Source organism: Pinus tabuliformis, chromosome 5_1 (genome assembly GCF_031772625.1).
Source record: "Pinus tabuliformis cultivar Carrire ecotype Pingquan chromosome 5_1, CPIR1, whole genome shotgun sequence".
NCBI classification, from domain to species: domain Eukaryota; kingdom Viridiplantae; phylum Streptophyta; class Pinopsida; order Pinales; family Pinaceae; genus Pinus; species Pinus tabuliformis.
The window spans coordinates 989445078-989469704 of record NC_142305.1 but is presented as its reverse complement, the minus strand read 5'-3'; the positions used below and the strand labels follow the sequence as shown (position 1 = coordinate 989469704).

The window sequence follows — 24627 nt, the reverse complement described above, 5'->3', positions numbered from 1 at the left end:
CTACTTCAACCAACTTAAGTTGGAGGTAGATTTGTTAGCGTTAGATTGCTATGAAAGAAAAGATAATTGAAAATAAATGACAATAGAAAATAGAGGTAACTAATGATCTTGACACAAAATGAGCCAAGTGAAATTGCAAGAGAGACTTAATCTATAAAGTGCAAGAAATAAACAATTGCAATAAAGAGATAAATGAGACAATGGAAATAGGAAGTGAAGTTAAGTAAGATTATTCAACACATTAGGTTTCAAAACATGTAAAGTGAAATGAAAAGAGAAACTAGAGATGCATGAAAATCAAAGATATAAAATAGCCACTCAAACAATCATACAAAGAAGACCCTCCCCAATTGAGGGAAAAGGGATGCCAATGGTAACATCCCCAAGCTCCTGAGATAAAAATTAACCTTTATTAAAATTAGATCCCTCTTGTTGGATGAGGCATAGAGAGGATTTCTTGGAAAGAGTTTACAAGTATTTCCCTTGAAGGGAAAGATATATTTCCAAATCAAGCAGTATGAATTCTTAGCCCAAATTATAATGAGGTTGAGGAAATTCTTAGGATAAAATGTCAAGGAAAATCAAGGTTCCTTTGTTCTCAGATAAGAGCCTATTACATTTAATGATATGAAATGAAAGATTGCCTTGGATGATTCTCAATGAAAATGTAAACTTTCTACAGACACCAAAATTATAATGAAGGTATGAAGTGCCTTTCAGTTGCTTGTTATAGGTGCATGCAATCAGGGCTATAAGATGCCCCTTCGCCTTGAAATGATTCCAAAACAATTCTACCTAAAAGGTAGTGAAAGTTAATCAAAAAAGATTTTGAAGTTATGCCTTAAGAGGCACTTGAAATCTGCCCAAAAGCTACAAGGAAATCAGTATTTGAAGTGAGGTAAAGTCTACCCAAAAGGGCAATCCCAATGGTTGTCTTCTTCTACTCAAAGGATATGTTTGGAAACTGACTATTCTCGAAGCCTATGCAAAGGAAATTTCTCCTTAAAAGGAGGTTGAGATCTGCCCAAAAAATGGACTGAAATTTTTCCTTGGAAGGCAGTCAAGGTCTACCTAAAAGGCAGTCCTTAAAAATGTCTATCATTGCCCCAAAAGGTATGCAAAATTGAGCAGTCTATCAACTTGGAAAATGGTACTAATGATCAGCCTTCAAAGGTAACCCATGCTACCTCGATTTTCTATGCAAAAGACAACGAAAATTGTTTTATCGTTTAGTCAAATAACCTCACAAATGAAACCACAAAATCTAGTATAACTTAAGATCATCTATCCAAAGAATAATGCAACCTTAGGTGATTCAAAAAATTATTCCAAGCTTGCTCCAAAGGAAACAAGTAATCTTGTTTCTCTGAGATCAAGAAGGACCATTTTTGGGACAATGGTCTATTCCTCAACCTAAAGCTTTGATATTCCATGATAAATCAAAACAAGTAACCAATAAATGTATTTGAAATTTGATGATGGAGAGAAGCAAATCTTAGACCCTTGAGGCCCTCTTTGATGATCTTTTGGAGAGCTTGGATGGCCTTCGTCAACTTGGGCTTGAGGCTCCCTAGCTGTCTTGGAAATGGACGGTTTAGCTAAAAGCCTCATCAATTTCCAAGCATGTAAGGCTACCTACAAATACTAAACCACAACACTTGCAAAACAATGATTAGTAAACCTTTGAGACTATTCTGATATGATGGCAAGGATGAACCTATTGTTCAACCAAAACACATAAGCATAAGCCAAGCCTAGGATATGAGCAAATGTCAAAGAGGAGATCCAAATAATTGGACTCCTTTCCTCGACAAAGGTGACAAAAATGTTGTCGCTTTCACCCACACCTGGGATTTGTTGAAAAACATAACTAGGTTTGGTCTTCATAAAGACATTTGTAATTATGATTTTATGTAATTGATGTAAAGAAGAAAATAAAATTATTTTTGTAGTGCTTGTCTCACAGGTTTCATGAGCAAGGAATTTTGTTTTTAGATAAAGTTCCCATTGTGAACTATTAGGTTTGGTTATCAAGTCATAAAATTAATATTCAATGTCAAAGTTTGAAAATCCATTTTGGGCATGTATTCCATTGTAAAAGAAAAATGATTAGCCCTCCAAGACCTTGTCACAAGATCTTCTTCATGTCGGCCTAAGGATGCTTCTATAATGACAAGTCGGCTTACCTATATCACAAGTCAACTTATATTGATGGACGCAAACACTATATATAGCGCAGCTCGGTCTCCATTTGAGCACAAGAAATTCGGACAAGCAAATTTGAAGAGGAAGAAGTGTGAAAACATCAAGAAAGAAGCCTCATCATCAAATGAAGGAGAAATGAAGTCAACCGAGTTCATTTTTGATCTGTTTTAGGGCAAATCTCTTCCACACGTGCGAGATTACAGTGTTGTCTACTACAGAAAATGGGTTGAAGTATTACAGTCATATTGAGAGGGAATTTTTTGGGAGAAAAACAAGGAAGATCTCAAACCGAATTGCCAAGGAAGAAGTCTCCTTCTAGAGCGAGGAAAATAAAGGGTCCAAATTGGTCAATCTCATGTGCTAGGGTTTCTAAATTAAGGCCAAAAGTTGCAAATTTTTTCCAAGGGACCAAAATTCTGAGGGATAGAAGAGAAGGAGGAAGAAACAAGTAGTTTCACTATCGCTGACTCAAGGAAACCTTGTGACTTGGTCTTGGAGAGGTCGTTGTTTAAAGGGTCTAAGTCATGGTCTTGGTATTTGTCAATTGAAATCTCTATAAGAAGAAGAATTGGTTTGGGTTTTCCTCTCAAGTTCGAGAGGTTTTGGCCCTCGCTGATCGCCTACATTTTGTGTCTCTTGTCTCTTTATTGTTTATGAATTGGTAGTTGTTTTATGAATAAGAACACAATAATAATCTAAGTAAATAGAATATCATAATCCAAAGAAGTAAAATGCATTCACAAGCAGGTATCATTAGAAGAGAAATCTCCTAATTGTTATGCCCTAGATTTCTCAACAGGATTATCGTGGATAAAATACTAAATTCCACCCGAAGTTGAAAGCAATTATTATTCCATTAATGATTCTGAAAGTATTGGCATTTTTTTCAAAGAACCAATCCATGCATCCTCCTCCAATGATAGTACAAATAGCTTGATCTTTACATCGTCATGGTTGAAATTTTATCCACTACACTACTTGGCCACACAAATGTTGAAATTTCTTATATGTGTCTTGCACTTATGACATTTTTGCCTTGGAATGTAGGAATCTTCTCAATGGCATTGTTGGGAAAGGCATGAGGATAACCCCAAATATTAGAAAAATCAATGGGCTTATATACATCATCCATTTCTATAACTACTTGGTCAATGTTAGCTTCAAACAAGAGATGGATGTCAAAAAATGCTTCATGTCAGAGATTAGCAGGAACACTACTAGAAGAGAGCTTGTTTAACCTCTTCATATAAGCCCTTTGAGGTTCAAGGATGGGATTAACAAAGCTACTTGGATGTCTCCTAGTAGAATAACTTACAGTGTTTAGACCTAGTGGAGTTGCTTGTTGGACACAAACCAGCTTCTAAGACCAAATCATACAAGAATGAAATACTCTGGGTCTAAAAATACTTATCCTCGGCAACGACACCAAAAATATTTCCGCCTTCACCCACACCTGGAATTATCGTGGAGAAAATCCTTAACTCCACTTAGTGTTGGCCTTGGGGGCATGTTTTGAGTTAAGGTCGTCATTCAATTCTCAAATCCTTCATCTAGGCTTATTCCTAAGGAAGCCAAAGGGGGTGGACCCTAAAAATATCTAAGGTTCATCTAGCTCAATGCTAGCAAGTTAGTTTTCTAGGAGTTATTACAAGGTGATCAATATACACTCAAATATATAACACCAATTACAATTACAGGCTCAATGAGCACATGTATCCACAAATATAACAAGATAAGACCAGTACCCAAATATAACTATTTGCTAAGGATATTCTAAGTAAAATACAACTTTACAAAACAACTTGGAAAGTAAGAAAAGTACTACAATATAGATATTTCCAAAAGTACTATTGGCATGTAATAACATTAGCAAGGGCAATAAATGAAACAAGTGCTTAAGAATGAAATTAGCGTTCATCAACTTGGAAAAAATGCTAAGTGATAAATGTGATACTTGCAAGTAAATTAAATCTACTCAAGATAAAAGAACCATTCCAAATGTAAGCACATTAAACACATACTTAAATGATGATGCAGCTTTGTAGTGTACTTGTTTTGCAATGTGATGAGATTATCTTGGTTAATTTTAAGTTAATCCCAAGTTCTAAAGCATGTTTCAAAGAACTCCAGTTCCCCAGACCTCACCCTCACTTGGGCCTTGATCTCAGAGAGAGGAGTCAAGAGGGGATGGAGGGTCCCTACTGTCTACTTCAACCAACTTAAGTTAGAGGTAGATTTGTTAGTGCCAAATTGCTATGAAAGAAAAGCTAATTAAAAATAAATGACAATTGAAAATAGAGCTAACTAATGAGATTGACAAAGTGAACCAAGTGAAATTGCAAGAGAGACTTAATCTATAGAGTGCAAGAAATAAACAATTGCAATAAAGAGATACATGAGACAATGGAATCAGCAAGTGAAGTTAACCAAGATTATTCAACACATTAGCTTGCATAACATTTAAAGTGAAATGAAAAGAGGAACTAGAGATGCATAAAAATCAAAGAAATAAAATAGCCATTCAAGCAATCGCACAAAGGACACCTATCCTTCTTGTTGGATGAAGGATAGAGAGGGTTTCTTGGAAAGAGTTTACAAGTATTTCCCTTACAGGGAAAGATACTCTTTCCAAATCAAGTGGTATGCATTCTTAGCCCAAATTACAATGAGGTTGAGGAAATGCTTAGAAGACAATGTGAAGGAAAATCAAGGTTCTTTTGTTCTCAAAGAAGATCCTATTACAACAATGTTACCAAGCGAAAGATTGCCTTGGATGATTCCCAATGAATATGTAAACCTTCTACAGAAACCAATATTACAATGATGAAGGTATGAAGCCCCTTTCATCTGCTTGCTATAGGTGCATGAAATTAGGTCTATAAGATGCCCCATCTTCTTGAAATGATGCCAAAGCAACTCTGCCTGAAAGGAAATGAAAGTTCATCAAAAAACGTTTTGAATTTCTGCTTTAAGAGGCACTTGAAATCTGCCCAAAAGCTACAAGGAAATCATTATTTAAAGTGAGGTAAAGTCTACCCAAAAGGGAAATCCCAAAGGCTATGTTTGGAAACTGCCTCTTCTTGAAATCTGTGTGAAGGAAATTTCTCCTGAAAAGGCTGAGATATGGCCAGAAAATGGATTGAAAATCCGCCTTGAAAGGTAGGTGAGATCTACCTAAAAAGCAGTCCTTAAAACTGTCTATTGCTACCCCAAAAGGTATGCAAAAAGGGGTGGTCTACCAACTTGGTGAATGGTACTAATGATCAGCCTTCAAAGGTAACCCAAGCTACCTCGATTTTCTGCCCAAAAGACAGCAAGAATTATTTTATCAGTTAGTCAAATAAACTCGCAAATGAAACCACAAAAGCTAGTATAACTTAAGAGCATCTAGCCAAAAGAGTAATGCATACTTAGGTGATTCAAAAAATTATTCCAAGCTTGCTCTAAAGGAAGAAAGTAAGCTTGTTTCTCTTAGAGCAAGGAGGACCACTGTTGGGACAGTGGTCTATTCTTAAGCCTAACGCTTTGATATTCAATGATAAACCAAAACAGGTAACCAAGAAATGTATTTGAAATTTGATGATGGATAGAAACAAATCTTGGAACCTTGAGGCCCTTTTTGATGATCTTTTGGAGAGCTTGGATGGCCTTCGTCAACTTGGGCTTGAGGCTACTTAGCTCTCTTTGAAATGGATGTTTTAGCCAAAAACCTCACCAATTTCCAAGGATGTAAGGCTACCTGCAAATACTAAACCACAACACTTGCAAAACAATGATTACTAAACCTTTGAGACTTTGCTCATATGATGACAAGAATGGGCTTATTGTTCAACCAAGAACACATAAGCCTACATAAGCCTAAGCCAAGCTTAGGATATGAGCAAATTTCAAAGAGGAGATCCAAATAATTGGACTCCTCTCCTCGACAATGGCACCAAAAATGTTTCCGCCTTCACCCACACCTCGGATTATCGTGGAGAAAATACTTAACTCCACTTGTGTTGAACTCAATTATTATTCCATCAAGTATCGTGAAAGTGTTGGAATTATGTTCCAAGAACCAATTCATAATGTCCAACTCCAATGATATTACAAATAGCTTGATCTTTACATCTTCATGGTTAAAATTTTGTCCGCCACACCACTTGGCCACATAAATGTTGAAATTTCTTATATGTGTCTTCGCACTTATGGCATTGTTGCCTTGGAATGTAGGAAACTTCTCAATGGCCTCGTCAGGAAAGGTATGAGAATAACCCTAGATATTAGAAAAATCAATTGGATTATATACATCATCCATTTTTATGACTACTTGTTCAATGTTAGCTTCAAACAAGAGATAGATGTCAAAAAATGCTTCTTGTCCAAGATTAGCAAGAACCCTACTAGAAGAGTGCTTGTTTAACCTCTTCCTGTAAGCCCATTGAGGTTCAAGGATGGGGTTAAGAAAGCTAGTTGGATGTCTCTAGCAGAATAATTTGTTGTATTTAGATCTAGTGGAGTTGCCACATGGACACAAACCAGCTTCCAAGGCCAAATCATGCAAGAATGTAATATTCCGAGTCTAAAAAGACTTTTCTTTGGTAATGACACCAAAAAATGTTGCCTCCACCCACACGTGGGATTATCGTGGAGAAAATCCTTAAGTCCACTTGATGTGGCCTTGGGAGCAAGTTTCAAGTTAAAGTCGTAACTCAATTCTCAAATCCTTCATATAAGCTTATTCATAGTGAAGCCTAAGGGCTGTGGACCCTAAAAAAAACTAAGGTTCAAATAACTCAAAGCTAGCAAGTTAGTTTTGTAGACGTTAATACAAGGAGATCAATATACACTTCAAATATATAACATCATTTACAATTACAAGCTCAGTGAGCACATGCATCCACGAATATAACAAGATAAGACCAATACCTAAATATAACTACTTGCTAAGGATATTCCAAGTGAAAATACAACTTTGCAAAACAACTTGGAAAGTAAACAAAGTGCACAAGATAGATATTTCCAAAAGTAATGCTGGCAAGTAATAACATTAGCAAGTGTAACAAATGACACAAGTGCTTGAGCATGAAATAAGTGCTCCTCAACTTGGAAAAAAATGCTTAAGCGATAAATGTGATACTTACATAAAAATAAAATCTACTCAAGATAAAATACCCATTCCAAATGTGAGCACACGAAACACATACTTAAATGATGATGATGCTTTGTAGTATACTTGCTTTGCGATGTGACCAGATTATCTTGTTTCATTTTAAGTTAATCCTAAGTTCTAAAGAAAGTTTCAAAGAACTCTGTTTCACCAGACCTCACCCTCGCCTGGGCCCTGATCTCATAATGAGGTGTCAATAGGGATGGAGGATCCCCACTATCTACTTAAACCAAACTAAGTTAAGTAGATTTGTTAGTGCCAAAATGCTATGAAATAAAAACTAATTGAAAATAGCGCTAACTAGTGAGATTGACAGAAGGTGATCCAAGTGAAATTGCAAGAGAGAGTTAATCTATAGAGTGCAAGAAATAAACAATTGCAATAAAGAGATTGAGACAATGGAATTAGCAAGTGAAGTTGACCAAGATTATTCAACACATTAGCTTGCATAACATCTAAAGTGAAATGAAAAGAGAAACTAGAGATGCATGAAACTCAAAGAAATAAAACAACCACTCAAGAAATCACACAAAGGACACCTTCCCCAATGGGGGAAAAGGGATGCCAAGGGGAAAATCCCCAAGCTCCCAAGAGAAAAATTAACCTTTATTAAAATTAGATCCCTCTTTTTGGATGAGGGATAGAGAGGGTTTCTTGGAAGACTTTACAAGTATTTCCGTTCAAGGGAAAGATATTCTTTCCAAATCAAGTGGTATAAATTCTTAGCCCAAATTACAATGAGGTTGAGGAAATTCTTACAAGAAAATGTCAAGGGAAATTAAGGCTCCTTTGTTCTCAGAGAAGAGCATATTACAACAATTTTACCAAGCGAAAGATTGTCTTGGATGATTCCCAATGAATATGTAAACTTTCTAAAGACACCAATATTATAATGATGAAGGTATGAAGCGCCTTTCAACTGCTTTTTTAGGTGCATGCAATCAGCTCTATGAGATGCACCATCTTCTTGAAATGATGCCAAAGCAAGTCTGCCTAAAAGGCAGTGAAAGTTCCTCAAAAAAGGCTTCATATTTGTGCCTAAAGAGGCACTTCAAATCTGCCCAATTCTACAAGGAAATCAGTATTTGAAGTGACGTAAATTTTTCCCAAAAGCGAAGTCCCAAAGGTTGTCTTCTTCTGCTCAAAGGGTCTATTCAGAAACTTCCTCTTCATAACATTTGTACAAAGGAAAATTCTCCTTAAAAGGAGGCTGATATCTGCCCAGAAAATGGACTTCAATTTTGCCTTGAAAGGAAGTCAAGGTATACCTAAAAGGAAGTCCTTAAAACTGGTTATCGCTGGCCCAAAATTTCTACAAAAAGGGGCAATCTACCAACTTGGTAAATGGTACTAATGATCAGCCTTCAAAGATAACCCAGGCTACCTCAGTTTTCTACCTAAAAGACCGTGAAAATTGATTTATCAGTTAGTCAAAGAAACTCACAAATGAAACCACAAAATCTAGTATAACTTAAGAGCATCTAGCAAAAAGAGTAATGCAGACTTAGGTGATTCAAAAAATTATTCCAAGCTTGCTGCAAAGGAAACAAGTAAGCTTGTTTTTCTTAAAGCTAGAAGGACCATTGATGGGATGGTGGTCTATTCTTGAGCCTAACGCTTTGATATTCAATGATAATCCAAAACAAGTAACCAATAATGTATTTGAAATTTGATGATGGAGAGAAGCAAATCTTGGAGCCTTGAGGCCCCAACAATGGTCTATTCTTGAGCCTAACGCTTCGATATTCAATGATAAGCCAAAACAAGTAACCAATAAATGTATTTGAAATTTGATGATGGAGAGAAGCAAATCTTGGAGCCTGGAGGCCCTCTTGGAGAGCTTGGATGGTCTTTGTCAACTTGGGCTTGAGGCTCCTTAGCTCTCTTGGAAATGGATGCTTTAGCCAAAAACCACACCAATTTCCAAGCATGTAAGGCCACCCGCAAATACTAAACCACAACACTTGCAAAACAATGATTAATAAACCTTTGAGACTTTGCTCATATGATGGCAAGGATGAGTTTATTGTTAAACCAAGAACAAATAAGCCTAAGCCAAGCCTAGATTATGAGCAAATGTCAAAGAGGAGATCCAAATAATTGGTGACTCCTCTCCGTGGCAATAGTGCCAAAAATGTTGTCACCTTCACCCACACCTAGGATTATTGTCGAGAAAATCCTTAACTCCACTTGGTGTTGAAAACAGTTATTATTCCATCCCCTCACCTAGGATTATTGTCGAGAAAATCCTTAACTCCACTTGGTGTTGAAAAAAGTTATTATTCCATCAGGGATTGTGAAAGTGTTGGCATTGTGTTCCAAGAACCAATCCATGGCATCCTCCTCCACTGATAGTAAAAGTATCTTGATCTTTACATCTTCATGGTCGAAATTTTGTCTGTGACACCACTTGGTCAACAAATGTTGAAATTTCTTATGTGTCTTGGCGCTTATGGCATTGTTGCCTTGGAATGTAGGCAATTTCTCAATGGCCTTGTTGGGAAAGGCGTGAGGATAACCCCGGATGTTAGAAAAATCAATGGGATTATATACATCATCCATTTCTATGACTATTTGGTCAATCTTAGCTTCAAACAAGAGATGGATGTCAGAAAGTGCTTCCTGTCCAAGATTAGCAAGAACCCTACTATAAGAGAACTCATTTAACCTCTTCCCATAAGCCCTTTCAAATTCAAGGAAGGATTTAAGAAAGCTACTTGGATGTCTCCTAGTAGAATAACTTGCAGTATTTAGATCTAGTGGAGTCGCCACTTGGACACAAACCAGCTTCTAAGACCAAATCATGCATGAATGTCATATTCCGGGTTTAAAAAGACTTATCCCCAGCAATGACACCAAAAATGTTACCACCTTTTGAAATATAACCAACAAAAATTTTATTTCCAAAATTTTTAAAATTTCTATTTGGCACCTTTCTACAAATAGTTTGTATGCAAAGCCTAGAAACACCTTCAACAAAGAACTCAGAAATTTCGTCAAACATTTCAAGAACGAATTCTGATAATTAACTTCAGTTAAATTAATGAGGCAAAATTTTGATTTTATTGAGAAGAATCTCCAATGATTACAAGCAAACTTTAATGCAAAACTTGATCCTTGCTTCAACTGATAGGAAGTATATAATCTCTTGACCTTGTCAATACAATGCATGGAGAATTTACTTTTGCATTACTATAGTAGCTCAACCTCTTGGATGATATATAAGTGTGCTCCAACACTCCAACATGCTCCAGGAAATAGCAGAGATACCCAGCAACCAACCAAATCAATGCAAAGGAATCCAATCATATTAGAGATTTTCAGCCCACTGATCTGGAAAAGGAATGACATCAGCACACCCTCCAACAATGAAGATCTCTCTTCAGAGAAATTTAGCCTATATGATTTAATGGATTTGACACCCAATTATGATGCACAGGAAGGTCATAAAACCCATAATTCGGCCTCTTAAAATAGCAATAATTTCAACTCCAGGATTTCAACTCTATCTCTTGGTGCAAAACTTTGGAATAATTTGTGCTCGACTAGCTGAGCAAAATGCTCCACAAACCCACTGAAATTCTGCTGATGTGGTTGTTGTAGCAATCTGGAAAATTGCGGACTGTGAAACAATGCAAATGGCTTCCCAAACCCAATTCAGCCTCTAAACTTTTGAGGATAATCTTTGGCACAATTCATTCCCTCAGCAAGATAAAATTTCACTTCAGGTCTCGGCCTCTAACTAGTGAGAAGGACTCGGCCTTAGGAGAAATCAATGCGACCCCTTCAGATGGAACAATTTTGACCTTGGGTTTGGATGGGAATTTCGACCCTCTTTGATTTTTAATTCAATTTGGCCTCGTTGCTTGATGGTATAATCTAGAATGAAGATATGTGTTCCTCTTTCATTGTTGCTTCATATCTAGAGAAAACTCCGCCCTCTTTGGAATAAAATGGTTTGTCCTGCAAATAACGGAAGTACCGAAAAATGGTTTGTCCTGCAAATAACGGAAGTACCGAAAAATTCCTGCCAACAAATCTAGTTAGATATTCAAAATAAACTTCTGAAAACTAATCCAACTATGGTGGCAATAGCATCCGCCGAAATTGGAGAAATACTAGCTAGGATGGCACTGAGATCCATCGAAACTCGCGTGAGGATTTCGCTTGTAACTCTCACAATTATATTCACTTCAGCTTCTCTTCGATGGCAATGAGAAATGATGGGATAGAATGATTAGAAAATGAGCTCCACCTTCCTTTCATAACTTTTCATAGAGTTTCCTCCAAGCTTTTAGAATTCTTTTTAATATTATTTTTATTGATGAAGTCTCTTTCTCTTCTAATTGGCCTTTTTCCCCCTTCTAATAAAAATACTTTTTTGCCCCCTTTTTATTAATCATAATTTTCCTTTTTTGTTTAATAATATAAAATATGATCAAAATTGGGTAAATGTCTTTGGGTTTCCTAGATAATTTTCCCTCTCTCTAGCCTAAAAGAGACAATTAGGCAAGCATTAATGTTCCATATTCACAAAATGGGAGACATACATTACAATCCTCCCCACCTAAGATTGCTTATCCTCAAGCAATGTCATCATGAATTTCCGCTCCATAAGCTAGCCCATCTGAAATAAATACCAAGGTCCCAAATGTGTCATTGAGCCATTATTTTCCCAGGTCAACCGCTCGATTTCTTTTTCCAGCCGAAGATCTCTCATTTTTTCATGTCTCTACCAGCATGCTTACTACCACAAACAATATTTTGAACATTAACTGATTCCAGACTAAGCAAGGGAAAAATGGTCATCTGGATCCTCCAAGGCACTATTTCTGACTTCAAATTAAATGTATAGTCAATTAGGCAAGCATTAATGTTCCATATTCACAAAATGGGAGACATACATTACAATCCTCCCCACCTAAGATTGCTTATCCTCAAGCAATGTCATCATGACTTTCCGCTCCATAGACTAACCCATCTGAAATTAATACCAAGGTCCCAAATGTGTCATTGAGCCATTATTTGCCCAGGTCAACCACTCGATTTCTTTTTCCAGCCGAAGATCTCTCATTTTCTCATGTCTCTACCAGCATGCTTACTACCACAAACAATATTTTGAACATTAACTGATTCCAAACTAAGCAAGGGAAAAATGGTCATCTGGATCCTCCAAGGCACTATTTCTGACTTCAAATTAAATGTATAGTCATGGTTCACTCCCTCAACATAGAACTTCTATGTAATACCATTGTATAAGATGTTGGGCATTGTTGTTCACACTAATGTTGCATTTTTGTGATAATCTGGACGGGAAAAAATAGTATTGTTGCATGATATTTTCCATTAGGAAAATCAAATTGTAAATGATCTACATTCATACCTCCTACCTCCTAGGTTCTCTTATATTTCTAAATCATATGATAAGGAAATGTTTGGGGGCTTAATTCTTTCCACTGTACAGTATGGCACAAGAAAGAGAAATAGGAAAGGTGACAATCTCATCAAGCTGCATATAAGAACTGTTATCCAAAGTCTATTGTAGTCATCTTTTCGGACATGAAGCCACTAGAGTAGAAGTGCGCTAAACCAAGAACCAGATGTATTCCCAAAGTTAGACACTGACATCAGGAAAGGAAAGACAGTGCCTTCGATGCCATTGGGACAAAGTCAGGTGGATAACACAAGCATGGACATTAACTTACGCTGTGTCTCTTGAAACAAAAAATAGATCTGGAATATGCATCCAAAAATTCACCCTTGAAACAGGTATAATGTCAAGGAGCCCAATAAATGAAGATGCGACTTTTGTATGGATTTCTTGGGCTAGATTTCCATTTATGATGTCGATACAGGAGCTGGAGGATTGCAATGATTTTGCATGGCATCACTCACACAAATTTAGTATCGTAAAACCCCAAAAAAGACTAAAATCTCGTATTCCCAATTGAATTATGATGCAACCAGACATGTTTGTATCCATGGAATTCATTTCTTTGGTATTGTGGTTGTAGGGATCTCCATGCCTAAACCTCACTGGGGCTGCATCCAAAGTAATAGCCTGAAGAATAGTTGGCCCGACTTCACATAGATATAGTTGCACAACTAATCCAATGGTTGTTAATTGAGTGCCATCCAGAAATGGCTTGTACTCCTCCCTTGATAGCACACATATATGTAGAAACATATTATTTTGGAGAACCCCAATCTATCATTGTCCAAGGAAGGTTGGGTCATTTGACAAAAATGGTACTAAGTCCTGATACTCTGTAATGTTGGGCCTATTCTTTATGCAACAATATGCATATGTCTTGGAAATCGCATGAGTTGCAAGAAGTCTTCCTTTCACCTTACATCCAATCCATTGTGCACATCAAGGGTATTAGAAGCCTCCAAATGTTAACATTGATGATGCAACCCAGGTTTGGATCTACCTTTTCCAGCATACAGAGGAAGCCAACTATCCATCGACAACATATACCTCTTTACCATTAACTGGGTCTACATGGTTAAACTTGTACGATGCCACTGGTATTGGAATAGATTTATGATAGACAAATACCTCATTTGACTCTGAACCAATAGTAACAGAAAGCCCCACAAGGCTCCTTTCATATCTATGCCCAGAATATGTCAGAACAGGGTTGCAAAGTACACTTCTTGTGCTTGTTTTCGGGTTCCAAGGCTTGATTGTGCCATCAATTGAAACTGAGGTAGTTTTCCTATGATGTGCAAGCAATATATTTACAGGATCTTACCATTGAAGAGACACAACAATAATCAAAATTTGAGGACTACAAGTAACTAAGGTTTCATGTTGAAGTGTTTGGAAGCTCCCTATATGGCCTTTCTACTCAAAGCATGCAAGAAACACGTAGAAAGCAAAATTCAAAGTCTGACTCAGTTATCTCCACTTTCCCACGTAATACCATAGCCTCAAGATCACAATATTTTTCAATAACTGAATATGCTTGATAACTTCTTTTGGAAAATTGAAAGTGCTTTCAATTTCCAAATAAATACCTCGAATTCGAGCCTTCAATTGATGTTGGTCAGAGTAAATGTGGCTATTTGAATTCAAGCCCTTTGATATGAAAGGTAATTATGTTGGCTTATTATTAGTCATCCACCCTGTTAGGACTTCCCTTCCAAGCATCTGCACTACGTCAAACGAGCCAGCCACAGGATCCCGAGTTCCATGAACTATAATTCCTTTGGTACGCGTATTGATAAAATGTGAATTGCCATTAATATCGTGGAGACTGGGAGCATCACCATGCTAATCTTGTAACTGTTTTTGGTGAGCAACAAACCAGACATGGTAATCATGGTATTAGGCAAGGAACCTCACCTTTGTAAGCATCTCTGTGACATGCTTAATTTACATTTGTTTAGAAGGATGTTGGTGATCTAACTCATTGTATGGATCATTCACTAGGCCACGTACTCCATGCCTAAAAATTGCTTCCTTTGCATGTTCCAGGTCCTACATAATTAAAGGAATTTTTCATTTCAAACTTTATCAGATAAGGATTGTCATTTAACCATTGCTTCCCCTGCTCTGGTTCTTTGGCACTGATCCATTGTGTGGAGTAGCATGGAAGGAAAGATTCTTTTATATGATGTTCTAACAGTGCTCTCACATGCTCCTGAACCTTGTTTTCCATGGAACAAAGAGCAATTGGCTAGTCTCTAGCATGGTTCACGGGAGCATCAATCCACTCACTTTTCCTTCCTGACATCTTCCCCGAGATTCTTGAACTGAATCGAGAAATGTATATCTCATGTGCAACATAATACGATGCATTGGGGGACTAAATTCCAGTTGCAGATGATATTTGATAATATTCTTTATTACATTTTTTCCAAAGGGAATTTTTCGTCTGTAATCCTTCTTGATGTGCTACTGTTACATTTTTATTTAGTTGAATCTCCACATTACCACACATTGCAAGAACCCTAGTAAATTCATTAAATGGTTGAGGCAAGATACAAATAACAAAATTACCTCTCCTCCTTTTAGCAACAATCCGAGGTGTAAGGATAGCAATGTCCTCAACAAACATGGTATTGGAGTTTGGAGTGTGGAAGCTTAGTTTCATTAGAGAATGTTCCTTGTTGTCTTCAGCTATACCATCCACTAGGTATTCAATTTCTTCTTGGAGCATGTTCCTTGTAAAATCATTGCAAACTTCCAGTGGCCTTACAAAGACTCCAGTAAACTGATCCATATTTTGATGTCGAAATTTACTTATATTGAATACATCTTGAGTGGGATCTTATCCCCTGCAAATGAGAATGATGCCATCAAGATGCTTCAGATTGTATTCACAAGATTTGTGTCCATATTTTGCTGAGCCTTTGACATGAACAATACCTTCAATCATGACACTGCCAGACTTAGTGGGTAACTGAACCTTTTCATGGGACAAACTTTTCAGGGTCTTTCCAACTAAGAATTCAAATGAAAATGGTCCATATATTTCTTCTACGCCTGGTTTGGAAACCTCTTTATTTGCAACATGAATTAATATCTTTTTCCTACCACCATTTGGATTAACACTTACCCTTTGGCTCGCTTCAGATGTATTTCACAAGGCTTCAACTGTATCTTCAACTAAATGTACTGAATCTTCATTTATGCTTATATCTTCGTCTTCAGATTTTAATTGCTTTCCCCTTTCTTTGCCATCTTTAATGACAACCATGCTTCCAATTGTTCTAACATGTTTGTGAAATCTTGGTTGTAATCTTCAAATTTTTTACTTGGAAGCTTTTTATCTTTAAACTTCCATTCTAACCCTCAAATTCTTCTCCTTGATATCACCCACAGCTGGCCAGAGTTATGCTCTAATACCACTATAATATACCCAACAAAAGTTACATACAAACTTTTCCAAAAAATTTAAAATTTCTCTTTGGCACCTTTCTACAAACAGTTTGAATGCAAAGTCTGGAAACACCTTCAACAAACAACTCAGAAATTTCGTCAAACACTTCAAGGAAAATTTCAGATAAATAACTTCAGTTAAAGAACTAAGGCAAAAATCTGATTTTTATTGAGGAGATTTTTCAATGATTACAAGTAGACTCTAATGCAAATCTCAATCCTTACTTCAACTAATAGGAAGTATATAATTTCTTGATAGGCTTATCAATACAATGCTTGGAGAATTTACCTCTACATTACTGTAGTAGCTTAAACTCCTGGATTATATAAAAGTCTGCTCCAACACTCCAACACACTCCAGGAAATAGCAAAGAAACCCAAAAACTAACCAAATCAATGCAAAGGAATCCAATCAAAGTCTGCTTCAGTATATAGAGATTTTCGGCCCACTGATCTAGAAAAGGAATGACAACAGCACACCCTCCTACAATGAATATCTCTCTTCAGAGAAATTTGGCCAATAAGATTTAATGGATTCAACACTCAATTATGATGCAAAGGAATGTCATAAAACCCAAAATTCGACCTTTTAAAATAGCAATAATTCAGCATGAAATAACAATGACTCTTCCAGGATTTAAACTGTATCTCTTGGTGCAAAACTTTGGAATAATTTGTGCTAGACTACCTGAGTGTAGTGCTCCACAAACCCACTGAAATTATGCTAATCTTGTTGTGCTAGCAATCTAGAAAATTGCGGACTATGAAACCATCCAAATGGCTTCCAAAACCCAATTCGACCTCTGAACTTTTGAGGATAATCTTTGGCACAATTCATTCCATTGGAAAGATAAAACTCACTTCAGATCTCCGCCTCTGACTGATGAGAAGGACTGGGCCTTAGTAGGAATCAATGAGACCCCCTCAGATGGAACAATTTTGACCTTGGGTTTGGATGGGAATTTTGCCCCTCTTATTAGTCCCTGCCCCTTCAGGGCAGTGGGACTACTGTAATCGATTTTGTTAGTTATCATTAGTCCTGCGTCCCTGCCCTTCAGGGAAGTGGGACTACTGTAATCGATTTTGTTAGTTATCATTAGTCCTGTGCACAAACCAAGCTAGAAACAGACTTCATAACCTAAAGTTTTAATTTTATATTCAATAAATAATTTTTTTAACTTTTTTTTCAAGTAGTGAGAAATTGCAACTATTTTGATGACGAAGAAATTTAAAGATCTTATTTGGCCTCATATAGAGGCAAGATCTGGGCAAACTTACGATAAAATATGCATATAAGATATGGATCCAATGCATTTACTTCATTCATATTATTGAAATGGAAACTAATGTCAGCGTTAAATAATAAACATTAAATTTAAATGTTTGGTGTGTAGGTAATTCATAATGTTTACTTTAGTAATATATCACACGACATGCAAGCAGATGGTAATATATAACACGACACACAAGATGATGGTTGTAGATGGATGTGTGCATGTCCAGGTGTGGTGTCTACTGAACGAGACACCAACAAAACCTCTGTCAGAGAGCTGAAATTCTGGTTGGACACCAACAGAACCTCTGTCAGAGAGCTGAAATTCTGGTGGGACACCAACAGAACCTTTGTCAGAGAGCTGAAATTTCGGTGGGCATGAATTAGCGTCTTGTCCAACTGTTAATGGCAACTACTCTTCTTCATCTCATCCAGACCCCTACCTTCTAAGCTTACAATCCCGCCTCTTTAGCAATGAGCACTGGTCCATATCCAAACTAAAGCATATCAAAACTGAAGTAGTGGAAAGCCTTTGCGCTAAAGCAAGAGCATATAACCCTGCTAGGTACCCACACGTATTCTGGTGTCGAGGCTGAGGAAGGCGTAGGAGGCGAAGTACCCACATGTTTTCCAGTGTCGAGGCTGAGGAAGGGGCAGGAGCTGAACTGAGCGGCAGATGTAAACGTTGATTGGTCTATCGTATCAAAGTGCAATGTTGCAGTGTTTCCCTATTACCGTATCTTCAAAGTTGGGTCAATGACAGAGGGGAAGGGGATTGTCGATGCCAATTATCATTGGGTCGCCCTTGGTTCATTGTATTGAAGGGGCTTGCCTGAGAATAGGAAGCGAAGGAAGGGGCAGAGCCCAACCAGGTAGAGCAGGCTTACCTAGTGGGGTTACCACTGACCTAACTGAGGCATGGCAGACCAAATTCAAGTACTCAGAGGGCCACTTTTAAGATGATGTTATCAATCAAAACCTCGGAATTAAATCAAACAGAAAGGCCTTCTCAAACAAGACACCAGAGACCAACTTTCTTAACTAGTTTAAAACCTACCTGTGAGTCTCATGCTCGAATACATGGTTTCGTAACAAAGATGGCCGGTGACCCTCTTCTCATTCAGGGTTTTGATCTTACCTACGTATATAACCTCTGAAATGCAGAGTCAATAGCGCCGCAGGGGAAAAGATGCCCTTCAAGATATGTCTGCATTCCTAGTCCCATTCATGTTTTTTGGTTGGGATGAGAGTGAAAGTGTTGTGATGCCAGGATGAGGAGAAGCCACCCTCTCGACCATCATATCATCCATGCTTAACATCTTGTCTACATATGTGGTTTTGTTCGATGGGTAAACCTCTACTTCCTCCATTTGGCTAGCAAACTATAGTTTAGTTTCACTTTCTTCTTCTATTTTTGGGATTGGAGATGCCGACAGCTCTATGTTCATCAGAGGGTGTAGAGCAGTGCTTTAGTTATTGGGAACATCGAGATATTCATTTAACTTTATAGACTGGAGCATTGAATGTGTTATCCTCCACAATAACCCAAGGCTGAGAAAGGAGATCGACAGAGGTAACCTCAAACCACTTAGGGTTCAACAGCTAGCCCTGCTAAAACATAGAGGGCTCTCTCTATAAAGCTCACAACCAAATATGACTAGAGTGGGAAAAAGATATTAGGCTAGGTATTTTCAGCTCTAGGGTTTTGAAATTTAGGGTTTTGTTGGATCAGGAGTAAAAATTAGGGAACTAGGTCAAAAGATCAAAGGTTTTAGTTGCAAGAGATATAGAGGAGCATGGTAGGTATGATTTTGTGATAATTTGGGGTTTTGTTGATATACTGTAGTGTGGAAAAGCAAAGATTCAAGATGAGCATGGCAAGCATGAATTCATTTATCAAAAAACTAAGTACACAAAATGATATTCCTAACCAAAACAGAGCTTAATTAAAAAAATTATGCTTAAAACCTCTTAGGGAAATCACTGAAGAAGGACGATATGGAAAAGAGACTTGTATATCATTCATATAAAACTATAATGGAGAGAAAACATTATCACAAACTCACAACACAAGAATTCATGAATAATAGTTACAATTGTCCTTTGGTTTCCTGTAAAAAGTGATGAAGTACAAGCTACAAGAGTTCCACTCTCTGATGTCCAACCCTTTCTCTAACTTAGATTGGGTTACATATAGATCAAAATATCAGTGTCCCCCTCTCAGGGATTGAATCCAACATTCAAGGAAATGCTTACAAGAACATCTCCAACCATACCTAAGACTAGGGAGGTTAGAAACCAACTCCCAATTTGGTGCAAAACTTATTCATTTAACCGTAAGAACCTATACAGCCATGAATCTACTTAGTTTTTACTTTGACAAACATAATTACACCTCAATGCATCATAAAAACCCCTAAAATTACAAAATTACATCAATAAAAGTCGAACTAGACTGAGCAAACTGAGAAAAATGAGTTCCAGGCAAAAACGTAGTGAATTGCCTAAAATGTAGCGTGCTTGGAGAAAACGTAGCGTGCTGCTTGTAAGTGACTTTTGGAGGGGTTCCCGAGCTCCAAATCAAGATCTAAAAAATGATGGAGAAATCTTTGCCTATCTACTACACCATAGAATCTTCAAGCACTGAAAAATATTTCTTATAGACCTCCAAAACCCATTTCTCCCACAGCTACTCCAAAAACGTAGCGTGCCTCTGAAAAACATGGCAGAAAGGTGTTTTTTTGGTATTTTTTTTTTACTTTTTGACCTAGAAAAAGTTGCTGACATGGATCTTCGGTCACAAAACTTTAATGTGCAAGTCATAAGGAATCTAAAAATGCAAAATTTTCATGATTTGGAGGCCTCTAGCAAAACGTAGCGTGGGACACGCTACCATTTTGCCCAAAAACTGTATAAAATTTCCAAAATGCCCAAAATCTTCAAAAAAATTCCAAAATTTGTTCGAAGTGTTTTAAATTTGTTCCTTGGATCTAGGTAATGATTCTTCAAGCTATAAGTGAAGCCTCAGCCAACAACTCAAGCGTGTCCCCCTTGTTTTGTTGAATTAGGGTTTCCCTTAGTTTTCTCTTCAAGTTTTGAATTCTGATTTGGGAAACCCTATTTCTGGTGTAATAATGTCTAGCCATGTGCCTTTGCAAGTTGGTGGCCCTGTTGATCCCTTTAAGGAGCTTCTCCAAGTGGCAATTAACTTTATCCAACCAATACTCCCTATTTTTCTCAAAATCTTGTTCAATGGAATTGTTAACGTCTTGTTGCTTCAAACGTGTAGATGGCTCACTCATTTGGTATCCATGTAGCTGTAGCTATGGCCTCAGTTGAAATGATGAAGTTGAACCCTGCAATGTTGACCTTATCACTCCTAAGGTTTGTGACAAAAAGACTTGTTAACTTGGCATGATATCCTACTTGTTGAACAACCCACCTTCTGGAAACAATGTCTGGCAAATGTTGAAGACCTCAATTCTTTGGTGTCAAGTGGCTCAAACCTTGACACCTGACCTCCTTTTTTTTATGGCTTCTTTCCTCCCTCCATTGTTCACAATTGCAAAGCAAAACCCTAGTGTAAGATATGGGAAAAATAGAGTTTTTAGAGGGAGCAGGGGATTGGGATTAGTGTATTTTGGTGAGGGGATGAAGGGGTTAGGGAGAAGACATGTGGGTAATAAAAGATGAGGAGGTAGGGAGGTGTGTTAGGAAACTTAGCGAGGTGTAAAATGATGAAAATAGTGAAGTGATTGCTATCGGGAATTTAAACACATTCCTCACCCCAAAACTGCCAAAAATGCAACGTGGAGACTAGGGTTAGGCCTAGGGGTTAGGGAAATGAGTGAGGAAGGGTAAGAAAGGTTGTGGGAAGTGTATTTGGGTGTGGAGAAGGGTAGAATAAGTAGTGAACTAGGTATATTTGCTTGCAACCCAAACTATGGAGCTCACCCACCAAAAACATAGCGTGGGGACTGTGGGAGGGTTTCTCCACTGAAAAGATGAAATAAATGCTGATAGGAGGTGGAAAGAGCTTTAACTTACTTGTCAATAGGTTGATGGAACCTTCATTGGCCAGAGAAAACCTGGAGATGTATTCTTTGCTTCTAGAAGTAAAAATGTAGCGAAGGGTAAAAAACGTAGCGTGGTTGGTTGAAAACGCAACGTGGAGCTTATTCTTAATATTTTCAGTAATATTTTCGTAATCATCATTCAATAAATGCTTATTCTTGTTTGGCCCTATTGATACTACCTTGGAATGATTTTTAGTACCGTTAAAGCCATTCTCTTCTGGCCCTTCCTTGGCTTCTTTGAGATGATGCTCATTGGTAGTATCATTTAACAAATTTTTCACCTGCAGAGGATTTGTTAACACAACAGTACATTCGGGTTCCTCTGCTGTAGTTTGAGGTTGCTTTTTTCCCTGTTACACAGCAAAAGTACAATTAAATAAAGTTAGCCATCCCAAAACCGATAATAAAGTCACCTGAGTAAGTGGAACCTCACACTAATTTTTTTTTTGTATGAATAGCAAAATAGACACCCTAAAAAATAAACATTACAATTATACTTCATAATGATAAGAAAACCCAAAATCACCACAAATCCCTTCAGTGTTCTGCTATTAGCTTATTTTCAGCATTTACACCAGTCATAGACAACTTTGAGTGGTCAAAGGAAAAGTTGATGGACGCTGGATGCGAGGGGAGCCTCTGAAGCCATTCTAGGACACAGGAATATGTCTTAGAGCACTATATGGTTTGCGGACTATGTTATATACATACTCAGATGGAAATCATCAATTAATGACCGGATTTCTTCCTTTCAGGTAGAAACAGAATTTAAGAAGCAGCAAAGATTACTCCACGGAAAGTAAAAGGTACTTAAAATAGTGTTAATAAAATGATTAAAAATGTTTTATAATATGTTGAGGCATGAACTGTGACTTTGCAAATTTAAAGGGGCCAATTGAAAAGATAAAGTGAGGATAGCATTACCTTTCTGGAAATCCTTCTCGTGACCGTATTTGCCACACAAGTTCCGTTATTCTCTTCATTCCTCTCAATCTCCACACTCTGCAAACTTCCAAGCGGTTGTTGATTATCGCAACTGGAAACGACATGAAACCGGGGAGAGGAGCGAGTTGGACCAAGACCTGAGTGCTTCTCTTTTGATCTCGTGGAACTTACATCCTTGTTGGCCTGTCTCTGCCTCTTTTTTACCCTTTGTTTAGTTAACAAGGCCTTTTCATCTGCTGTGATCGCCTCGCAAATAAGCTCTTTCAGCTTCCCTTGAATGTCGATTTGCAGCCCTGCTTGAAAACAAGCGATGATAATATATGTTCATGCCTTCCCAATTATCAGTAATGATCACCTTAAAAAAATTCAATGGACTTCATGGAAATAGGCTGGCAAAATATACCTGAGCATCCGCAATGCTTCCTTTCGATGTTTCAAATATACATCATCTTCCTCCCATTCTGGCTCAGGGGGAGCAGTTGGCATGTGTCCTCTTGCAACTGTCACATGTAAATTTTCAAAACCCAAGGACTCAGGCAATAGAGGGCCACTTCCTTCAGAACTCTGATCAGGTAGAGAATTCTCAACAGCTTCAGATGCATCAGAGGGATCTGAATTCTCCGGCAACGTCATCACAGCCATAGACTCCAGGGAAGCAGATGCTTGTTCAAGCTCAAAATTAACGGCCACTAAAACATCCTCTATCAGGCTCTCATCAACCCAACCATACAAGGCCTTCGGTTTCTCTACTGCAACCTTTTTCCGATTTGCATCATCTGTCACGCCCTGCAGCATAGCAGTGCTAGCCAGGGTTGTATTAGGATAAGGATCAATCAATTTCTCTGGCCTAACAGAAATTTTTTCTATTAATTGAGAAAATCCTTTCCAGGGTTTGCCTATAGAATTTGGAGACATAAAGGAAATATTTTCGTGCCGCACCACAGCCGAGACATTATTCTATCTTTCAGATAATTCTTGTCCATAACAGAACCCTGACTTGGCTTTCTCTGGAGATGATTAGAAGAGGACGAGGTTGGAGGAATAGGTGGGAAAGGGTCCACGTCAGCCTTAGGAACCCCACCCCGCTGTTGGGCATCAAAGGAAGCCCATCTTGGAACGAAAGCCCTTTGCCGCGGTGATCGGATGGACCTCTTGGGAGCACCACTGGTGCCCTTCATGGAGCACTTACCTGCTGAGAAAAGTATTGTTGGGTCTGCATAAGGAGATCAAGGGAGGGTTTCCGTCCAAAGCAAGATAAAAAAGGGGGGTCTACTGTTTACTCCTTCGGTTAAAGATAAAGAGAAACAGATCATTCATTAATGAGGATCTTATGCACAGAATTTCAATGTCGTACCTGGCTAAAGAACTCTCAAAGCCACCCGTCTGTACTTCCAGAGCTCCCGAAACCACGCGCAGGATTTCAGAAAAACAGAGTCGCTGGATTGCTATTGTCGATTTTGCTTTTGTCTAAAGGATTTGATGTACAAATATGAAGAAGATGCGTTGAATTTGCATTGAGAATTGGACTGAAAATCCATTAACAAAGCGCGTGAGCTCTGAGAAATTTTGACCCCCTCAAGAATTGCAGGCTGAGAACAGACCCAAATCGAATTGCGCTCGGCTCTTGCCGTGTTGCTATAGAAAAAGGAGCAGTTGGATTTCTGCGCGAATATATACACGGCGCTATACTAACCTCTAAACCCTGTCGAATGTAGAGGGAGGAGTTTGTGCAGACAGGTGCATGCACCTGGACTTGGGATTGTGCTGCACCCAAGTGGTGCCCTGAAACTCCCACGTAAAATGCGTAACAACTGGCTGTGCCGCAAAAAGCTGAGGAGAAACCGAAATTGCTGAGTAGAAACACAAATTGCACGACAGATAATGTGCACGCCACCTGTCAAGGTTAGGCAGCAAAAAGCTAAGGAGAAACCGAAATTGCTAAGTAGAAACACAAATTGCAAGATTTGCTCGCTGAATGTGCACGCAAGCTATCAAGCTTAGAAGAAGAAAAGACAACGAAAAGCTCACTCAAAGGAAGGCCTAAAATTTCAGAATTTTCATGACAAAAAAGCTTGTGATAACTGCC

The 24627-nt window shown here is 38.0% G+C and overlaps 1 protein-coding gene across 1 annotated transcript; it reads right to left on the bottom strand.

The window, feature by feature from the left end:
- Nucleotides 1–21773: 21773 nt before the first annotated feature.
- Nucleotides 21774–24157, bottom strand: LOC149168041 (uncharacterized). Its single transcript, XM_089431635.1, has 3 exons — nt 22945–24157; nt 22521–22834; nt 21774–21946 (listed from the first exon to the last, which is right to left on the bottom strand). Exons 1-2 carry the CDS (start codon nt 23454–23456, stop codon nt 22771–22773), a joined length of 576 nt encoding a protein of 191 aa, XP_089287761.1. The 5' UTR covers nt 23457–24157; the 3' UTR covers nt 21774–21946; nt 22521–22770.
- Nucleotides 24158–24627: the final 470 nt, after the last annotated feature.

What these genes read in the sequence shown, in the direction of transcription:
- LOC149168041 (XM_089431635.1), bottom strand. Translation starts at nt 23,456, where the DNA reads ATGTCTCCAAATTCTATAGGCAAACCCTGGAAAGGATTTTCTCAATTA. An exon ending in GAAGCATTGCGGATGCTCAG is followed by an intron (nt 22,835 to 22,944) that starts GTATATTTTGCC and finishes GTTTTCAAGCAG; the next exon opens with GGCTGCAAATCGACATTCAA.